The sequence below is a fragment of the Capra hircus genome, chromosome 19 (genome assembly GCF_001704415.2).
Source record: "Capra hircus breed San Clemente chromosome 19, ASM170441v1, whole genome shotgun sequence".
NCBI classification, from domain to species: Eukaryota; Metazoa; Chordata; class Mammalia; order Artiodactyla; family Bovidae; genus Capra; species Capra hircus.
Genome location: NC_030826.1, coordinates 39,636,214 through 39,657,137, shown reverse-complemented (window position 1 = coordinate 39,657,137; position 20,924 = coordinate 39,636,214). Strand labels below are relative to the sequence as shown.

Here is a 20,924-nt window from a genome sequence, read left to right as displayed (position 1 = left end):
GCCCCCAAGGCCTCGGGCCCCACCCCCCAAAGTCCGGAAGTGGGGACTGAAGCCAAAGTTAGGCTTGAAAAGAGCTTCCTAACGGTAGGGGGAATTGGAAAGAAGCCCAGAGACATCATCCTTGTTGGGCCACGAAAGCCTGGCACTATGGAGAAAAAAGGATCTTCCCCAGGGGAGGCCTGTGGGGAGGGGGGTGGGGACGGGTCCTTTGTAGGATTTCGATTACTCTTGAAGGACTCCTCTACCCCACCCTCTTTCAGCCATCCTTAGCGGGATCTAGAACTCCTAAGATCTTTCCCAAGAGGGTTTGGAGCTTGTCTGCAGTCAAGGCTCCAAGTTAGAGGACTGGACACTAAGGGTCGAGGACCTGACTCTTGGATGACCACCACACAGGGAAACGTGTTACCTCCTCCCTCTCCTTTCCCCTGAAAGAGAAGTCTCAGCACAGTTATTTACAAAGATTTATTACAGGTTCAGGCCGGGAGTCAGGGAAGAAGGGAAGGGGACAGAGCAGCTGGAGGACAAGGAGAGCTTGGCTCCCCCACCATGTGCCCCCCTAAGGACTTATTATACTAGGCGACATTCCTGGCATCAAAGCACACATAAAATGCAACAAAGCAGTCTCTGCCAGTCCATCTTCCAGGCACCCAGGCTGGGGAGCAGGTGATAAGGGGAAGATTTACCAAAAGCTGAGGCCTGAATTCTGGGCCCTGGTAGAAGGCAGTGAAGGGATGATGACTTGGAATTGCCCAGGGAATGGAGAAAGATCTATGGGCACTTACAAGTTCTCAGTATCCCTTTTGCCCAGATCTTAGGGTCCTGCCCTGTGGGTTTCCTATGCCCAGGGGAGAGGATCTAGGGAGTAGAATTGTGAAGGATGGATCTTTGTCCCCCATTTACTGGATTTCCCAAGGCAAGCTCTCCCATCCCACCTCCCGCTGGGTGTGTGGGGGAATGACTGGCAGGGGTAGGCATCAGGCAGCAAGTGCCCAGGGACTCTGGGCATCAGCCGAAGTTGGGCAGACAAGCAAACACAGACCAGCCTTAGTCTTCTAAAAGTCAGAAGCCGCAGCCCTAGCAAGTGAGAAGCAGGGTACAAAATCGGGTGTGAACAGAATGGATTTCTGGAGAACATCAATGCCTCCTCCCACTTCCTTCCAGGAGATGTAGGGCTGGGTGCCTATGTGCCAGGCTCAGGGTGGGCAGGGCGCTGTGGCTCCTCCCCAGGTTCTGCAAAGCAAGCAGAGGGACTTAGGGCCTGGCCATGCCCACCAAGATCCCAGCCCTGCTTCCTCAGCCCCCAACTCCCAAGTCTCACCATTCAATGCTGGGTCTTCCACTTGGTCCTCAGAGCTTCCGTCTCTCTGGGGCCCATCCAGAGGAGGCGGGCGCTCCCAGGGACCCTCCAGACCTTGGCCATAAGTTGTCTTCTGCCCAGCTGGGGACAGGAAAGAAGGGATAAAAACACGAGCTCTGAGTATCCAGCTGGCTGTCCTAGAACATGAGCCAAGTCCAGCCGCTGGCTGAGACTAAGCTTTCTGAGGGTGTCACAGTGTAGTGGAGTGAGCACAGGACTAAGACAGTGCCTCCAGTGACTAACCGCATGTCCTAGATAAGTCATTGTTACCTCTCCGAAGGGGCTGGTAGGAGGGAAGTTCTGTAGACTGCCTTAAATAAGATAATAGTTAACACCCAGTGCCAGCACCTAGGAGCTGCTCCAGGCTTGGTGGCAACTGATATTTGTTCCTTGGTCATCTTGCCATTTGACCCACTACCTTGCTGCTTTCCTGAGAGAACAGTCTCCTCTCACCTCCTCTTCACCTGTTCTGGGAATGTCAGTGGGAGTCAATTCAACTCTTCCAGCTGAAGTTTTGCTCCCACGTCTGATGCCCCCACCGCCAATACAGAGCAGAGGCCTACGCTATCTTGAGGCGGGGTGCAAAGAGTGGACACTGCAAGCAGGGATGGTTGTTATTTTTCATCCCCATAAATAATGGGACCAAAACACTGAGTGTGCATTCAGAGGGTTAGAAGTGGCCAGGCATGGGAAAAATAGCCCTGGGAGGGGCTGAGATCTTCCTGCCTAGGAATTCTTTGGGTCTTGGGACCCGGCTGTGTAGATTTTGGGATCTGGGGTGTCTAGCTCTGAGGCCTTCTGTGTAGGTCTTAGGCCCTTCACTGGCCTCTCTTCCCAGGCAGTTGGGGTTGGTTCTTGAATCCTAGATTCTCCATCCAGACACTAGAGGGCACCCTCTCACCTCCAGCCTAGGAAATTAGAAAAGAGGGAGAAAATCACAGGTTCCTGGAGAGATCTATCAAGCAGTCCTGTGTCTCGCAGCAGAGACCACATCCTGTATCCAGAAATGTAGGCGATGGGGGCCCTGGACACTCTTAGTTCTCTATCCCTCATCTCTTTATACCTCCCAACGGCCATGGATGGGAAGTCCTTTCTTGGGTCTAGCCTCAAACCTCATGTAGCCTTGCCTTAATTCTTAGGGAAGAGAGGAATTACTAGGGAAAACCTGATAGGGAGAGGGACAGAGTCAAGGATGGGAACAGCCCAGGTGTCAGGTAAGGCTGACTGCGAGGCATCCTGTGGGGTGAGAGAGTGAGAAGGCCCTTTACACGTGGGAGAAATTGTAAACTGGGAGAGGTGTCCCAGGACACTCAAGGAGGACCCCACCCAAGCCCATGGTTGGTGAAACTCTGGCTTCACAGCCCCTTCTGCTTACCAGACCCCCTGCTGCCCTTCAGGACTTCCGCCTGGCTGTCCTCCTCCTCCTCCTCTTCATCCTCCTCCTCTTCCTCCTCCTCTTCCTCTCTTGGGTAGCCCAGTTCCCGCAGCTCTCCCAGCTCATCCTCCTCCTCCGAGGCCTGGTTCTCACCCACATTGCTGATGGACTGCAGGTGAGACTCAGCAATGCGCTGCACAGCTGGCACAGACGGACCGGGAAGGCACGGGTCAGCCAGGCCCGAGAAGCAGCCCACGGCGCAGGAGAGGCACGCGGCCCAACCCCCAGCCTCCTTCCTGGGGGCCTGGGGCAGAGCTCACCCCCTCAGGGGTCTAGTTCAAACACTACAGGCTGCTGGTCAGCCTGCTGGGGGCCAGACCAGGGCAGAAGCAGCAGGGGGTAGACTCTTGATCATGTTTTGCTCTTAAGCTGTCCAAAGATGCTGGGCCCCAGAGGCCGGCCCCAGGCATCTCCCCACGCCATAGGGTGCCAAGCTGGACAAGACCAGGCGGGCACAGCAACAGCTTAACATTCCTTGGCTGGGGAGCTTGTCTACCAGCTACGGTCGCTGGAGAAGGTACTGGACTGGTGGGCCGGGCCCTGGGCCATTTGTCCCTTTCAGTTTCTAGGGGAGTGCCCAGCCTGCTCACTGCTCACCCGGATCCTGCCTGCCACCCCATACTGGGCTTGGTCCCCACTCCCTGGCACCGCTCCATCACAGATGTCACTCCACACACCCCTGCCCCAGGCTCTAAGAGACAGGAACAGTTCTGAGACTGAGGACGTAACCGTCTGCAGCCAGTGACGTCCTTGCCTGGGGATGCAGCCTGCTCAGACAGGGCCCCCACAATCTTGACCCACATCCCCAAGCTTCAGCTCCCTGTGCAGTGACCTAGAAAGCGGCAACCACCACCCACCCCCCCAACACCACCAAGGCCTGCTGGGATAGGACCTAGGAAGGGAACAGTGTGGGCAGCTGGAGAGAAGTTTCCAAAAGATGGAAAGGATGAGGGGGTTCAGAGAAAAAGGCCAGGGCTGGAGGACTCTGGGAGAAAGGGAGGGGTGAAGGGGACCCTGGGAGGCGTGGCCAGGGCAGAGGCAGCAGGGGGCCAGGAGCTGGTGGGATTTTAGGGCTACTAAACTCGTGGCCCAGAGACCAGATGCTGATGGGCTAGGGGCTGGGGTTGCTGCAGCTGCTTCCTAATCCGTAGGCAGCCCCTCCCCTCAGAAAGCCCGAGAGGGCAGATCCAGGCTGGAAACCTCCTGTACAGGGAGCAGGGCCTGGCGCTCCTGCCAACTCGGGGACAGGCACAGAGGGTGTATTGTGCCTGCCTGCTGCCCTGTCTGGCCCAGACCTCCACCCGGTGCTTCCTGCTAACTCTGGGCAAACTACCCAGGCAATAAAAGTGCAATAAATTGCCCTGCCCTGTCCTTGGGGACTCAGCAAATCTTCACCTTGAGCCAAGTGCAAGAGCTCAGCCTTGGAGAGCCCCCTTCAAGCCAAGACTTGGCGTCCGCCCTTCCTTGCGGACTCTAGGCTTCTCCCCCAACAAATCCCCCAACCCTGCCAGGGGCTTTCCTCTGCCCAGAAAGGGGCGAAACCCACAACATACAGTGCCCTGGAAGTTCAGAAGGGTCCTCTGAGGGTTGGGGAAAGGAGGAAGAGGGAGAGGAGGTGGCAGCTCAAGCAGCCGGGGGAGGAGAGTTCAGTTCTTCAGTTCGTGAGCCGCAGTGACAACAATAGGTGCGTGCAGCCCTGTGCAGCGCCCGCCCCGTGAGAGCCGCCCGCGTGCCTCGCCTGCCTCGTGCCTCTCAGGGCTCTCTGGGGTCTTCCCCCTCTCCCTCCCGACTGCCTGCTTCTCACTCTGTCTCCAGCTCTGGGACCCTGAACTCCCCCCAACTCAAGTCTCCCTTTTGGAAGCTCCAAGGTCCCCAGCACAGCCCCTCTCCTGGCCCCCTCCCATGGCCCTGCTTCTCCCTACTCAGACCCTCCCAAGTCGCAGCCCAATGGGGCCGTGGGCATGGCGCAGGGCGGGGGGGCACATTTCTGGCCAAGGGAGGCTGCCTGGGAAGCACCCTGGTCTGTTCTCTTCACCACCACCCCCCACCCTGCTCACAACCAAGAGTCCAAGGGTGGTTCTTCCCTCTCACGTCCACTTGCCCCCTACTCAGCCCAGGGTGCAGAGGAGAGAGACTTCTCATGTTCTCTCCTGAGAAGACAGCACCTCCTCCCTCATGCCTGCCTCAGGGGCTGGCCTTCCCCACATCCCCACAGGTTGGAAGGCCTTCCAAAAGTTACACCCAGCGCCCACTTGCCGTGTCTCCGCATCCCCTCTCCTCTCCTCTCCTCAGTCTCTCTGCCCCCAACTGAGGCAGGCAGGCTGACAGCTGCACCTGTTGACCTCGGCTGGTGGTTGGGAGCTCACTAAACCCAACGAAGGAGCTCTCAGCACATCCTTCCAGCCTCCCTCTCTCCCTCCACGGGAGGAGGGGGCTGGCCAGGCCAGAAGAGCTGGAGCTGAGCTGGGGGTGGGAAGGCATCCGAAGGCTTAGTGAGGAAGGGACCCTCCCCACACCCCCACCTGGCCCACCTACTCCACCAGGTGTCTCTGCCTCAGCTCCTCCGCTGGAAGCCAAGTCTCCAGGCAGCCCTGAAGACCCCCTGTGATCTCACACCTGCTCCTCCCTCTTCCTGGAATACCCTTCCGTGCCTGGCTTGCCTGTTGAATTCCTATCCATCCTTCAAATCCCCTCTCCCAGATGCTTTGAGGTGAAGGGCCCCAGCAGGGCTGAGGCTAGATCTTACCCTTATTCCACCCCCACCAGGGGGGCCTGGCATACACTGGGTGCTCCATAAGAGAGTGCTATAGGAATGACCTGCCTTTGGGGATTGAAAGGAAAAGCAGGAACAGAAGAAGCATTGGTGTGCAGACCTGTGCAAAAGGCCTGGGAACGGGAAGGGAGAGCAAGGGGTGTGACCCAAAGAAGGTGCCCTGGGAGCGGGGAGGCGGTGGAGGTGGTTCAGCGCATGCTTGCAAAGGCGGCAGAGAGCTGAGTCTCTATGTCGAGGCCTACTTGTTACGTACCTATTTTCTTTCAACCCCGAAACCTGATTTTCAGACCCACACCACCGTTTTCAGCCTCGGGGTGCCTTGTTTTTCCAAGGCCACAGTAAGAAAGAATTGGTCTCTAAGTAGGGGTTGGGGTGGGTGCACAGGACAATCCCTCCCCATCAACAAAAGCTCAGTGCTCCCCCCACCCCGCCCTGCACACCCAATGTCAGCCCAGTTCCAGGGGTCAAGGGGACAGGCAGACCATAGGTTGGGGGAGTACCTTTCAGCGAGGGGGGTGTGTAGGCACAGGGATTGGGTCTCTTCGACTTGAGGTGGTGCCCCTCTCCTGAGGCTCTCTGCCGGGGAAGTGCCAGGTTAAATGGGCTCACACAGACCCTTCCTGTAACCCTCCCTCCACTCCATTCCCCCCGACCCCACCAGCTGCCCAGGGCAGCTGCGTTGACTGGTCCAGCCTTGGCTCTAGGTCCGGCCCTGCTCCCACCCAGGCTGAGGCCGCCTGGTGGCACCATAGCCTGAGCCAGGCTGGGACCCTGGATTCTGGAGGCCCAGCCTGAGTCTGAGCAGAGCAAAGACAAGGGGTGGAGATCTTCATCCTGGCACCAGGCGTTCTCACCAAGGTGCCAGTTGATATGCTAATGTCCTCCTGGGTGGCACCGTGAGCTAGCTGGGAAGTAATCCCCTCCATCCCATCACAAAGGGCCTGGTGGCCCTCCTTCCAGCTGCCCCTGGAAACTCACCTGGTGGGGTGAGGCCTCCTCCTCTGAGGGAGGCCACCGGTGACCGAGCCAGGAAAAAGAAGAGAGAAAGAATCCGAATTATTGGTATTTTCCCCCAAATTCAGTCAGTCTCTGGGCCCTTTCCTTCCCAGTGTTGGGAGGCGCCTGGTCGATAAATGAGCCCAGTGGAGTTGGGCTCCTGAACCTTAACCCCCCATTCTCCATTCAGTCTCCTACTCAAGGGACTTTGGCAGGGGCCCCCAGAAGGCATCACAGTTAGGGTGGGGCCAGGACTGGGGGGCAGGGAAGGGGCCCACCTGGTGAGGAGTGCTCTGAGAGCCTGAACAGCATGGCAGGGGTTGGTCTCCTGCGCCGGATCTAAGGAGACAGAGACGGGAGAAGGGAGGGCAGGACAGACCCTTGCAGCCCGCTCCCCACCCCCACCCCGGCAGCAGGGAACAAACTGTGCTTTGGAGTCCCCAGGGAGCCTTTGAATCAAAGACTGTCAGAGCTGAAAGGGATTCCAGAGCTCACCAAACCCCCTCGTTTTACCGAGGTGAAAACCCAAGGCTCAGAGACTTTCAGCAAAGAGCTCAAAGCCACACAGCATGCCAAGGCAGAGAAGAGCAAGAAAAGCCCACCAGTGGCTGCCAGCCAGTGCCCATCTCTCTCCATGGCTACTCCAGATCCGCCACCTCCCTTCATATCTTCCCCTGCCATGGCCCTCCCTCTCCCCTTTATGAAGACATCAGACCTCAGGACCCGACGCTGACTGTGGAAGATGGCATTCACGTGGCCCTGCCCACCTAAGGTCGCCTCAAGGGCTCCAAAGAAACCAGACCAAGCTGCAGAGGGAGGCTGAGCCTGAACAGCAGGCACCTCCAACCTCACTCTGAGGCTCGGGTGTGCGCCTGAGCCCCGGACTGCCCAGGGCCTGGGTCTGGGCCCCTCTAGCAGTATCACTCAGGCTGTGGAACTCTTCACCCAGTCCTCATAAAACCTCCAAAGTCGCCCTCCTTGGTACGTGAGCCAAGCTGAACAGTCGGGGGGGGGGGGTCACTGAGTACTCCCAGTAACTCCCCCACCCTTCCCCCTAGCTTGGCAATCAGATCAACAGTCAGTTAATTAGGTCCTCTTTGAGCTCCAGGGAAATGCACAAAGAGAACCAGGTGAATTAAACTGAAACTGCCACCTCCCCCTGCCAATCTCCCAACACTGCCCTCCAGATCAAAAGCTGCTTGGGCTGGGGATCAAACCGGTCGCCCAGGCCCACCCCCCTTCCACTCGGTCTCTCTGCAACATGACATGCCCCCCCCCCCCATCCACTGCTCTGTTGGGTGCCAGCTGCTTCTCAACAACAGCAACAAGTGAATGGCTTAGTGGAGGAGGGGAGGCGCCCGCAAAAAACTCATGTCTCTTTCCCCATCACGCCCCACATCTCATGCCCACCTTTGGAGGCCTCTGGTACCCAGTGCCCAGGCAGGCTGTCCAGAGGACTCAGATGTCTGTGTGAGGACTTCTGGCTTCTGGGATGACTGGTCATCATTTCCCTCTCCACCCGCACCCCCCGCCCCGCCCATGTTGTGGCTTTATCTAGAGGTCAGGACAAAGCTCGGGTGATCCCAGCCCAGGTGTGCAGGGTGGGACTAGAGAGATGGCCAGAGCGCGCGGCAGGCGGGCGCAGGCCCGCTCTGTGTAACGGGTCAGGGGGCCATGTTTGTCACACCAGTGGTCCCCGGGGGACCCCAGGGAAGGAGGACACTGCAGGGTCCAGAGGACATTCCTCCCCCTCCGGGGCCGCCCGGGATTCCCCAGCCCCGGGATCAGGTGCGAGGCCCCGGGAAAAAGTTACAGGAGTCTCCGGCGAACTCCACGCGCTGCCCCGCGCTCCCGCGGCGTCAGAGGCGGGCCGGGCGCCCGCGTCTCCCAGGCCAGTTCCGATCCCGGAGCGCAGAGGAGTCGGGGAGTGGGGGTTAGGGTAGGGGGGCGCTGCCAGGGGTGGGGCGCAGCCCCCTTACCATCTCCACCTGGCGGGGGTCGAGCTGGCTGGGGGGCGCGGGCACTGAGAACTGGATCTTCTTGCGGTCTTTGGGGTCCATGGCGGGCGGGGCGCGCGTCGTGGGGTCTCGGGCTGCGATCCCGGCTCCGCTCCCCGGCGCTGCTCCGGGCGCCGCGGCGGCAGCGGGTTGAGTGTGGCAGAGAGGAGCTGGAGGGCTGTTCACGCACAGATAAAGATACGGCGCCGGCGAGGGGAGGGCGCGCGGGGGTGGGGGGCGGCCGCCGGCTCGCGGCTCTGGGGCTCCTGGGAGCCTCGGTCCCCTGGCGCCCGCGCCTCGGGCTCGCGGGGCTGGTCTCTGCCCCTCCTTCCCTCGCTCTCTCTGTGCCTCTCCAGCCTTCCTCTATCTCCCTTGCTCCCTCTCCGCGAGTCTCCCTCTGTCTCTGCCTCGCTCCGTCTCTCCGGGTCTCGCCCTCCGGCCCCAGCCTTGGGGTCCCCAGCCCGTCCCCTCGGCCTGGGACTGGCGCCCGGGCGCGTGGTGGGAGGGCTCAGGAGACAGTGGCCAATGAGCGCCGACGAGCGTGCTCTCGGCCGGGAGGAGGGCGGGGAGTGCGAGCCAGGACCGCGGGAGCGGCCTGGGGGCCCCCTGCCGACTCCCCAGAACTTGAAGCTGCATTATTGATGGAGTCCAGCAGGGAGGATAATGGGGGGAGGCCGAGGGGAGACGGGCCGCGGGGCCCTGGGACTCTGACTTTAACCCCTTCCTGGCCTGGGTGCTTGGAGTTTCATGGGGAGGCTGTGAGGTCGTGGAGAGAATAGCACCAGCGTGTCACGCTGTGAAGGGGGTGTCCTAAAAAGCGAGTGAGCGTGAAGGAGCGGGGTGTGCGTGGGAGGACACATGTCAGTCATCATGGCAGGGAGTGTGTGAAAGTGAGTGCCAGGGGCCCTGTGGTGCCTAAAGCTGGGGAGTGTGTGTGTGTGGGGGGGGGGTCCGTGTGGTGAGAGTCTGTGTGAGTAAGTGTGTCAGAGTGTCAAGGATGCAGGTGTGAGTGGCAGGGTGTGGGAAGACCGTGTGTGCACGGGGGAGGGGGCAGAGTGGGGGAGGATGTCAGAGGCTGTCAAGGTGATGGGCAGGCTGTGCCAGCTTGCAAGGGGGGTGGGAGTACCCTCTGCACAGGTCCAGCGTGAAGAGTAGAGGGGGGTAAGGTTGTGATCCTGGGAGGGCTCTCGTGGGGGCAGGGGAATGTGTCCATGCTGTGAGGTACCCTGGATCCACGTGTCTCCTGCCTGTTCTCCCCAGATATGATGTGGGGGAGACAGAGCCAGCTCAGGGGGATAGAGTTGGGGGAGTTGGGGTGTACACGTGCCATCACGTGTGAGTTTGGTGCAGGAATAAAGCAAGGGGGGAGGTGTGTGTGTGCTCATTTCGGAGGTGTGAGCCTCTCTCTCTGCAGAGGTGTTTGCATGTGCTCTGAAGGGGGGAAAGGGGAGGAGATGGCCCTGTCGTTTGGAGTGTCCCTGTTTATCGTCTGGTGCTGGATGCCTTTGCAGGAACCAGTGTTTCCGTCTTCTTTGGGCCTGGGGGCGAGGGTCTGAATGCCGCTCTGAGCGGGTGTGTGTGTGTAGACTTGTACATGTGTGTCTTCCTGGGACTCTGTTTGCCTTGGCTCTCTCCTCTCCTGGTCATGCTTAGGCCTGGAACAGTCAGGAGCCCCTCTCCCCCAGCCAGCAACTTTTCCACTCCCAGGCCAAGCATGCTGGGCCCTTGGCAGAGCGAGAAGGAAGCAAAAGGCCAGTGGAGTCTTGTGAAAGTGGGGTCAGGGGCACGGCGCAACACCCCAGAGTCAGCGCCTACCCTGGGGATGAGGCGAGGGAACGGGAGCACAGAGCTTTGCCCATGGGTGCTGGGAGGCCTGGCCGCGGGGCGCACTGCTCCCCCACCCTCAGGCCTGGCCCAAGTCCTGCTGTGTTTGTCGACTTCTATGCTTGTGGGGAAACAGCCAGATGCCAGGTCCCTGGCCCTGGGGTGTTGCCTCCCTGGCAGTCCCTGGCTTGGCCCAGACCCCTCTGTCAGAGGGTTGTGGTGGGAGGTAGTAAACACCAATTTGGCAGTGCCCTGGGAGGCAAATGAGGAGATCACGAGGGTCAGAAGGGGCACAGGAAAGGCACGGCCCAGGCAGTAACCTGTGTGGCCACTAGGCCGAGAGAAGGCTGAGAGGTCTGTGGTTTCCAGTGCTAGGCAGGTAGGAAGGTCCAGTGTTGGGTGAAGGGGACAGAAGACAGCTGGACAGTTAATGAGGGGACAAGGAGAGGGAGTCATCACTCCCAGGGGAACCTCAGGGCCCATTGGAGCTGAGAGGGCCTTTGGGACCACGGTTGACGAGGCTCCTTTGGCCAGGGAGGGCCTGTTGACAGAGGTTCTGCCGAAAGGATTGGAGTTCTGGGTGGCCCTGAATCAGGAAAAGTTCCCTAGACCCAGGCTGGGGCAGCTGGAAGGGAGACTCTCCTCTCCTGGGTAACCCTGAAAGAGGGGGTCTTTGCTGTTTCTTCCAACCTTTACCCAGGCACCTACAGCTCTGGCTGCTAAACCCTGGGGTCAAGCGGGATGGGGGAACTTGGCTCACAGGGGTACAGGCCCAAGGAACAGACAGGAAGGAGAAGGAAGGAAGGCAGAGACAGGAGGTGAGAGCGAGAGAGGACGGGGAGGTAGGAAGTGTGGAAAAGAAAGAGCGAGAAAACGCATGTGAGAGATGGAGAGACAAAGGGAGAGAGAGGAAGCCTCACGACAGAGAGAGGCAGGAGACAGAGATGGAGAGAGTAAAAATAGCTCCGCATTAAGATAATTGCAGCTCACAGCTCTGCCCTCCGTTAGGAATTAAATGAGGTTTTATTACTTTGATTTTTCTCTCCTGGATCCTACGCGACTTCTCAAGAACTTGGGGAAAAGTTTTTCAGGTGGGCGGCCAGGTGGCTGGGGCTGCGTGGGTGACAGAGGAGGAAGGGACAGGGACTTCTGGGGGCTGGGGGAAGTGTGGGCAGGGGCAAGGAGTGGGGAGGGTGTTGCGAGGATGGGGGAGTCCAGCTGGGGCTGGGAGAGGTGGCCAGGGTCAGGCATATCCCAGAGCAGCTGAGAAGCTAGGGGCCAGGGTGACCTCCATTCTCTCTTAGAATTAATCATATGCAAATGAGATGTAAAAATAACGTGCCACTCCTTGGTTATTATTCTTGAGTTAGAAGCACAGGCAGTTGGGTCCAAGGAACAAATTCAAGACCTTGTTTGACTTAACTCCAATTAAACAATGGGTCTTTCTGCTTGGACTAACCAAAAAAGTTTGTCATAGGGTGTCTGTTAATGTACAGAGCAGGTCTGATCACACTATTTTGAGCACACCATTTCTCTCACATCATTGCCTGTTGCCTGCCACAGCGCCTGGCATACAGAAGGCACTACATTCACCTTCTCTGGAAGCCTGAAGCCTTTGCTGTCTTCGGGGGAGGTAGGGAGAGTGGCCAATCATGAATATTCCCTCCCTTCTCCCAGGCAAGATACAGTCTCGTGGACAGAACATTAACTGCGGAATTGGACAGACCTGGGTACTGTGTGATTTTAGACAATAAATGTCTTAGCCTCACTGTGCCTGTTTCCTCCTGCCCCCAAACCCACCTCACATGGTACCTGTGACGATTCAAAAATATAAAATTAATAAAGTCCCCAGCCCAATGCTGGGCTCCTGGTCGGTATTCAGTAAAGGTTCCAGCTTCTCTAGAGGGTTTCTCTGATGGCTCAGATGGTAGAGAGTCTGCCTGCAACGCAGGAGACCCGGGTTCAATCCCTGGGTCAGGAAGATCCCCTGCAGAAGGGAATGGCTACCCACTCCAGTATTCTTGCCTGGAGAATCCCCATGGACAGAGCAGCCTGGCCGGGTACAGTCCGTGGGGTCGCAAAGAGTAGGACACGATTGAGCGACTAACACTTTCTCAAGAGCGCTATGGATGCAGTTCCGGAAATGGCCAGCAGGTGGCAGGGTTGACCAGGGTTTGGGCTGCCGAGCTGTTGGCATTGTGGGTCGGTGGCTGGACATCACACTCCTGACCTTGGCACAACGGAATTGAGTTTAGCTGGCTGGGTTGACATGTGGCAGCTGGAAAGGAGGTCCCCCGAAGTCCTGGGAAGCAATCTTAGAGAAGCCAGGGAGCGTTAGCAGGGCACACTGGGGCATCTTTCCTTGCCACTGCTGGTGGTGAGGAGGGGGGCAATGGGGAGGGGGAAGAGGATGTTGGGGACTCCAAGACCCGCCTCTGAGAAAACCCCTGGACACCGAGAGAAGAGAGCAAGGGCACTCGCAGTAGGGACACTGGTGACACCAAGACAGGTGGCAATCATCTGAGCATTCACTGACACACACTCATTCATTCATCCATCATCCAACCCTTGGCCCATTCAATAAATTCACATTGAGTGCTTTTTAAAAAAACTATTGAATTACAGTTTATATACTATAGAATGGATCAGTAAAGTGTAAATTAAAAATACATTTCTATGAGTTTTTGAAAATTTTATTCAACACATGACCACTAGCAACATAGATATAGAGCATTTTCATCACCCTCAAATGTTCTCTTTTGCCCTATCCAAGTCAATCTCCCCTCCCCTCGTCACTGGGTTTATCTTAACTCTTAGCACACTATTTGGAGACATGTCCTACCCACTATCCGTCTTTGCATCATCACCTTCCTGCTATAATGCCCAGAATACAGCAGCACAAATGCTGTAGAGGCAATGGCTTGAGGAGTGAATCAATAGATAAATACATAAGTCATAGAAACTGGCAACGCATGGCATATAGAGAGCACTGCTCTGTAGTGGACACTGGGCTAGACCTGTTATATGCATTAGCTCATTTAATCCTCAGGAGATTCGCTCCATTTTACGGATGAGGGAAATGAGGCTCAGAGCTTCTGCCCACAGCCTGGGTTCAAAGGCAGACCATCTGACTCCAGCATTCCCACTCTTACTGCTCTTTAATACATTCAGGATGGGCGAGTAGAACTCTTACATGAGCTGAACTGGGCTTCTGTCTTGCTCAACATTGGTCCCAGTTTCTCTCTCTCAGCCCAGGTTGGACAGATCTGGGTGGGAAGCAAAAATCAATGTGTGGAGGCTGCCCTCTGGTGGCAGATATGAGTACAGCGGTATCTGTGCCCTCTGGCGCCCCCAGGTGGGATGCCGATGAGAAGAATGAGCAAGCCGACAGCCCACAGCGGGGGCAGCCTCGGCCCGGGCACCTGGAGACCCCCTGCTCTGGCCACTGCCTGGTGCCCCCCGAGGTGCCAGCTGAGGCTGCCCCCAAAGAACGCCAGCTGCCGGAGCCTGCCGCCTCCCACCCCCTCCACCAGCCTCACACACACTCCAATCCCGGTCCAGTCGGCTGCTTCCATTCCCTGAAGAAGAGGCCCTAAAGTTAAAACAGCTGTTAATTTATAAACCAATTTTTCCGTGACTGCTTAATAAATCGCCAGCAGCTGCTCTGCCCCCCCTCCTGCCCAGGCACCCGGCCCCGAGGGCTGCATGGAGAAGCTCAGAGCCGCCAGCCTGCCCCTCCTGCCTCCTTCCCCCAACTCCCTAACTTGCCCCCAATCTCCCAGGACCTGGGCATGTGTGGGGAAAACCCCGATGAAACCCCAGCTTCTCTGGGCTTCAGTGGAGTGGAGAGGGGAGGGGGATTTTTCTGTAGCCCAAAGGCCATTCCAACACCCTCTAACCCCCAACCCACGACTGCATGTTCCAGAGGGTAGGTGTCAAAAGTTTCTTAGTTCTTGGGGAAATGCAGTGTCCCTATTCCCTAGAGAAGTTCCCTGAGCAACTGGGAGGTGAAAGGACCCTGGACTCATCCCTGAGTGCACTGGAATCTCAGTTCCCAAATCAAGGTGGTCTCCCTGACAGATGCTAACAGACTCACTGACCCTGCTGTTCTCTCAAGGCGGGAAATGGTGGGGGCGGGGGATGGGAAGGAATGCTGGGAGAGCTCCCTGTTCTGGGGAGATGCCCACACACACTCAGTCCCAGGATAATGAGAGGAGGGGTCTGGGGCTTTAGAATATACACTTTGCCCAATTTCCACTAGCATATAAAAGGCACCATGAAAATCCACACGGGGTCGGGGGTGGGGGATCTTGCGAATGGCAGACAGGAGGCTTGTTCTTTTTATCTGCAAGTTCCAGGTGAAATGCCTGCTGCTACTGTATTCTGCTACTGACTCTGCTAGGCAAAAGGGTCAATCCGGCCATGCCCCTGTAGATACAAGGAGCTCAGCTGGAAATGGGGAATTGTGTAGTAAAGCACATCAGATTGGGAGTTCGAATCCCCGTCTCCCACCTACTAGCTGTGTGACCTTGGGCAAACAGCTTCTCTTTCCTTCCTCAGTGTCTCCATTTATAAAATAGGGATAATAATTACACAACTGTAGTGAAAATCAGAGGCATACAAAGTTCCTGGCACATAGTAGGTGCTAACAGTCATGTAACAGTGTTAGCTTTCTCATCCCTCTGCTGAGAAGAGAGCAGAGATTGGATCTCCTAGCTCCCCACAAATAGCAAATCTTGGGGTGGGGGTGCTCAGGAGGTTTCCAGGGGTTGGGGCAGATAGGCAGTCTGGGGACAAAATTAAGAAAACTAACCAGGATTTCTGACTTCTATGGTTCTGACTGGGCTCTCTCATTCTGGGCCTTTCTGTTCCCTCACACTCCTCTATCCCCACCTCCTCCTGACTCAGGTAGCCATGGCCTTTCCTGAAGGAAGAGCTTCTACCCCACCCTACTCCTGGAGCCCACACCTCTCAAAAACCAAGTTGTTGAAATGAATCGCCAGTCCAGGTTCGATGCATGTCGCAGGATGCTCGGGGCTGGTGCACTGGGATGACTCAGAGAGATGGAATGGGGAGGGAGGTGGGAGGGGGTTCAGGATGGGGAACACGTGTACACCCGTGGTGGATTCATATTGATGTACAGCAAAACCAATACAATATTGTAAAGTAATTAGCCTCTAATTAAAATAAATAAATTTATATTTTTTAAAAAAGCAAGTTGTCCCCACGGTCTGTCTAACTGAAATCCCTTCCATTTCTTCTCTTGTTCTAGTAGCTGTCAGGCCCTTTCCTGCCCCACCCCCAGAGACCTGCTGGCCTCCATGGCTCACGGTCCGCCGGTGTGAGCCTGGCTGACTACATCCTCCCTGTGTACCCAGAGCAACTTAGTCACCCTCTCTGAGCCTTGGGTTCCCCAGCTCTAGATTGGGGAGAATCCCAGTCCCTCCCTCTTGGGTTGCATGAGACACCACCCATGAAGTTCTTATCCTTACCACAGGGCCTGGCTCTCTGCAGGTGCTGAGGACATGATGGTGGAGAGAGAGGTGGCAAAGGGTGGCAAAAAGAACCTGGCTGTCAAATCCCACTCCACTCCTCGCAGCTGAGTGACCTTGGGCAGATTGCTTAACTTGTGCCTGCGTTTGTGTTTCTCCATCCATGAAAGGGCCTACGTCTACGTCACTAGGGCGTTGTGAGCCACCTAGAATTCTCAGAACTTCTCCAGGTGAATAAATGTTCCCCCGAATTAACAGCTGTCACTATTACGGGCCCCACTAGAGCACTGATTCTCTTTAAGCCTTGCCCCACGATGCAGAAGGTTGGAGGGTGGGTAGAACTGGACTAGAGACTCTGGTATTGGGGATCCCGGCTCAGGACAGGCTCGAAGCCTCCACTTCCTCAATGTTCCCACCTCTGACCTCCCCCTAGACCCTGGCTTGGGCTCAGTCAGGAGGCACAACCGTCTGCCTCCCTGAGTCAATGGTCCTATGAAGCTGCCAGCCCCCTTCCTGTGCTGAGGTCCTGACTACCTCCCAGAAAAAAAGAAGAGTCCCAGGGGCCCACTCAAGCCTAGGACTGCTCTGCCAGGGTGCCAGCTGGTGCCCATGGGGGCGGGGCAGCAGCTTGATCATGTGGAAAGGAAAAGTTGGAGGTACCCCCAGCCTTGGTGGCCCCCATCAGAGACAGGACAAAACAAGATTAGGGCACCCAAGACATCCTAGAGGCTTTCTGCCCCTGGCGATCCGCTGGGGTGAGAGCTTAGCTTGGCCTTCCAGGTGCCTTAGTTTACTCAGCCATCCTGGAGACAGAGTCTTCATTTCTGTTTTCCTGGGGCCCCAAAGGCCTTGGCATTGGCCTCTCACAGCTCCTTGCCCTCTTTCCTTTCTTAAAGCAGCCAAGCTCAGCCTCCTCCTCCTCCTCCTCGCCCAGATTCTCTCCTTAGAAAGCACCCAGGAGTACCCTTAGCCGGGAGGGGAGGAGAAAAGCCAGCCCGGTACCGGAGACCGCCTCTGCAGGGCGCAGGGCTGCACCTGCGAAAGTGCCCAGTGCCGGGGTCGCCCCGCGCTCCGTGCCCCGTGCCCCTTCTCGCCGCCACTGGCCCTTTAAGAGCCTCTCCTCGCGCTGCCGTCCCGGATCAGCCAGAGAGACCATTAAAATTTTATGCAGAATGAAAATGGGCCAGGTCTCCAGCTTCCTCGCTCCCATCCAATGATTTATTACTCGCAAATACCACAGAACTAATTAGTATAGTAATTAATTAATACGCATTTGCATATTTGCATGTGCAATTAGTGCAGTGGAGTGATTACTGGGAGAATGAGGGGCCCCGGATTGTCAGATGTGAGGGGGAAGTGGCCTGGAAAAGAGTTAGTGGGAATGAACTTTGTAGGGAGCGCGAAGGCGGGGAGGGAGAGGGAGGCGAGCGGGGCGAGGCGGGGGGACGCCGGGGCGCTGGGCCACCTCTCGGGGCGCGGAGCGGCCGCGCGGGGCAGCGCAGGGTCCCGGCCCGCCCGCGGCCACCGGACGCCGGTCGAGGGTCGCGACCTGGGCGCCCCCCGGCCCGCCCGCGGCCCCGCCCCGCCCCCGCCGCGTGGCACAGCTCCAAGCGCGCGCCTGATTGTTATGCATTGTGTTTCTTGTTGCGAGCGGAGCCGGGCGGAATGGGGCTGGCACAAGCTGTTTCCCTGCCACGCGGCGGTGGCACCTTAAAGGGGCAGCGTCCTCTTCCCGCAGCCGCCCGCTGCCGCCTCCGCCCACCCCACCTCCCAGCTGCCCGTCTGACCCCTTTCCCGGAGACGACTGGCGGCCGGAGCCGGGCTGGAGGCGAGAGGGCGCGTGCCGAGGCCTCCCAGGCGGCGACGCTGCCCCACGGGGCTCGGGGCGCGTGCCGAGGGAGCCCAGCGGCGGTAGGGCAGGCGGCGAGCCGGGAACCGTGGCCGGGGCGCGCTAGGTCCTCTGCTGGGCGCGCGGCGGGGGTGATGAGGAGAGATCCGGGAGAAAGCTGGAGTGAGAAGGACAAGGAGGAGGAGTGCCCGGAGCTTCCTCATAAGACACCGCTTGGCTTCCAGTCCTCACAAAGATTCTGTGCGGCGGGGCTCCTTATTCCCATTTTACAGAGGGAGAAACAGAATGACCTGGCAGGTGGCTAGTGACCAAGCTGTAAACCCGGGGTTCCAGTTGGTCTGTCCATCCCCAGTGCTCAAGTTGGAGCCAAGGCCAGAGGAAAGAACGACATTTCCCCAGGGGGCATCAGGGAGGACTTCCTGGTGAAGGAAGCATCTCACCAAACCTGCAAAAGTGAGGAGGGCACCTCCTAAAGGAGCTGAAGGAACAGGGATACTGGATGTATAAACCCCATGTTTAATGTGACTGCACCTTTCACTGTTCAGAGGAACCCCACCACCACCACCACCTACCCATGAATAGAACTGCAGAGACCCAGGCAGGGACACCGGCTCCCATTATGTGGGGTCCTGGACAAAAGGCAAACCTTTGGCACTATATCTTCCAAGGGCACCCTCCTTTCCCTCTCTACTGTAGAGTCTACTGGTTCCACGTGCTAAGCCATTTCAGTCGTGCCTGATTCTTTGCCGCGACCCTATGAACTGTACCCGTCCAGGCTCCTCTGTCCATGGGATTCTCCAGGCAAGGATACTGGAGTGGGTTTCCGTGTCCTCCTCCAGGGGATCTCGCCTCATATCTCCTGCACTGGCAGGCGGGTTCTTTACCACTAGTGCCAACTGGAAAGCCCACTGGTTGGTCCCGCCGGGTAGAGATAACCTGGGTTTCAGAGAAAGGAACACCGTATGTAAAAGTGAGCAAGGCTGGACTCAGGCAGAGCTTGGTTCAAATCCGGGTTCTGCCACTTACTAGCTATGTGACTTTGGCACAGCAGCCTTAACCTTAACCTCTCTGTGCTTCAGCGTCTTGTCTTCAAGTGGAGTTAACAGTCATCCCACATCTGAGGTCATGGTGAGAATGAAATAGGATTGTGTGCGAGTGAGGCCAGGGCCCAGCACCGATAACTCTACCACTGTCTTTTCATTATTATGGATTATGAAATATTTCATTATTACAGAGAGCACTGAAGCCTGAGGGACAGGAGGACCCGCAAGAGGTAATCAGGTCCTCATTTCTAGTCCCAGCTCTGTCACCACTTGTGTGACACCAGGCAGGTTGCGTCCCCTCTCTGTGATGTGGGGTTTTTTAATCTGTAAGGTGGGGCATTGGGCCACGAGGCCCCTACCCCTCAGCTGTTCCCTTCTTTCCTCATGCCCCCTGACCCTTCAGGGTACTGAACTAAGGAAGTAACAGCTAAGTCTCATTCACACTGTCCTGGGCTCCAGTTTCCCAGGGTCTAAACCAGGAGGTTAAATTATGACCTCCTGCCCTGCTGGCCCTGCTCTCTAGGTGCACCCTCCATGCATGGCTTTTTGAGGCAGTGGCCACCCACCTCTGCAGCTGTGGGTCATCTGTGCCCACTGCCAGCCTCAGGTGCCACCATGCACCCATAGGGGCTCAGGCATCTGAGAACTTTCCAGTGCCAGGCTCCCACGAGTCCCCAGCCCAGCTCCCGGGTGGTTCTGATTTCCAGGGGAGGAAATCAGGACATGCCCAAGTCATGGGCATGTCAGAGAGCCTGGCACGCACACTGTCCTGGGCTCTTCCCACCGCCCCGCACTGCCCCATTGGGTGCCCACCCACTGTCAGTCAGAAGTTAACCACCCAGAGTGCTATCTTTTTGTCCCCACATCAGTGCTGAGAGAGGCAGCAGGTGGACATGTGGCACTATTCCCATTTTACAGATGAGGAAGCAGAGGGCTACATGATTTGATCAAGGTTGAGACCCTGCTAAATCTGGTGCTCTTTCGACTACCTTGAGCTCCCTCTTTGTCTGATTGCCTTCCTCTGAGGGCCGGACCCATGGAGGGGCAGGGGCAGGGGCAGGACATCCCAACTGCTCACTTGGAAAAGTGACAAGAAAAGCAGAACAAAGATGTGCTGATGAACAGAACTTCAGGAACAAAGTTTTGGTTTTTTTCTTAAATACAGTTGATCGGGGGCTTGAGGCCAAACCAGCCGTACCTGGATGGGGCAGTGCTGGATGAGGCAGCACTTCCACACCTGTTTGTTCATTTGATGCTCAGCAGGCATCTTATTGTAATGATCATGCCCATTTTACAGAGGGGAAGGCTGAAGTTCTATGTCAGTGCTGGGGTTGGGGGGAGACTGAGGGGAATGGAAGAGGAGCTTCCCACAGGCCGGTGTCCTGCCCTGGCTCCAGCATTCAGTTTCTGAGCAATGAGGGGACAGGCCTTTGTTGCCACAAACACTTATTGAGGATATCATGGCTGTTAGGCCCTTTACCTACTTACTGCCTACCGGGTGAGAGAGACCTGTGCGGCAAAGGTCATGGCCTGCACCTCCCTGTCATCATCATTTAGTTGCTGAGTTGTGTCTGACTCTTTACCATCCCAAGGACTGTAGCCCACCAGGCTCCTCTGTCCATAGGATTTTCCAGGCAAGAATACTGAAGTGGGTTTCCATTTCCTTCTCCAGTGGATCTTCCCGACCCAGGGATTGAACCTGTGTCTCCTGCATTGGCAGGCACATTCTTTACTGCTGAGCCACCAGGGAAGCCCGTGCCTCCCTAGAGGTGTGCAAAAGGCATTAGGGGAGTCAGAGGAGGGCATCTAACCCAGAGAGGCTTCCTGGAGGAGGTGATGCTTAGGCTTAAAAGGTGAAGAACGTGGAGGGTGCTCCAGGCAGAGGGGACAGCCTGAGCAAGCTCGCAGGCAGGAGGCTGGTGAAAGCTGGAGGAGCTTAGAGTGGCTGAGGCACAGAGTTCAAGGCAGGGACAAACGTACACAGAGAACGCCACAGCAACCAGATCCAGTAGCCCCTAAGGAGCAAGGCCTGATCCTAGGGGTGATGGGGAGCCACTGAAGGTGCCCGACAAGGGGAATACTGCATTCAGATTTGACTTTTCCATAGAATGGGCAGGATGAACACCCCCAGTCCTTCTGAGGAAGCTAGAGGAGCAAG

At 57.1% G+C, this 20,924-nt stretch overlaps 1 protein-coding gene across 1 annotated transcript; it reads right to left on the bottom strand.

Moving 5' to 3' along the window:
• Nucleotides 448-9,071, bottom strand: PPP1R1B (protein phosphatase 1 regulatory inhibitor subunit 1B). Its single transcript, XM_018065005.1, has 7 exons — nucleotides 8,541-9,071; nucleotides 6,840-6,900; nucleotides 6,544-6,566; nucleotides 6,066-6,141; nucleotides 2,733-2,933; nucleotides 1,319-1,438; nucleotides 448-1,230 (listed from the first exon to the last, which is right to left on the bottom strand). Exons 1-7 carry the CDS (start codon nucleotides 8,619-8,621, stop codon nucleotides 1,181-1,183), a joined length of 612 nt encoding a protein of 203 aa, XP_017920494.1. The 5' UTR covers nucleotides 8,622-9,071; the 3' UTR covers nucleotides 448-1,180.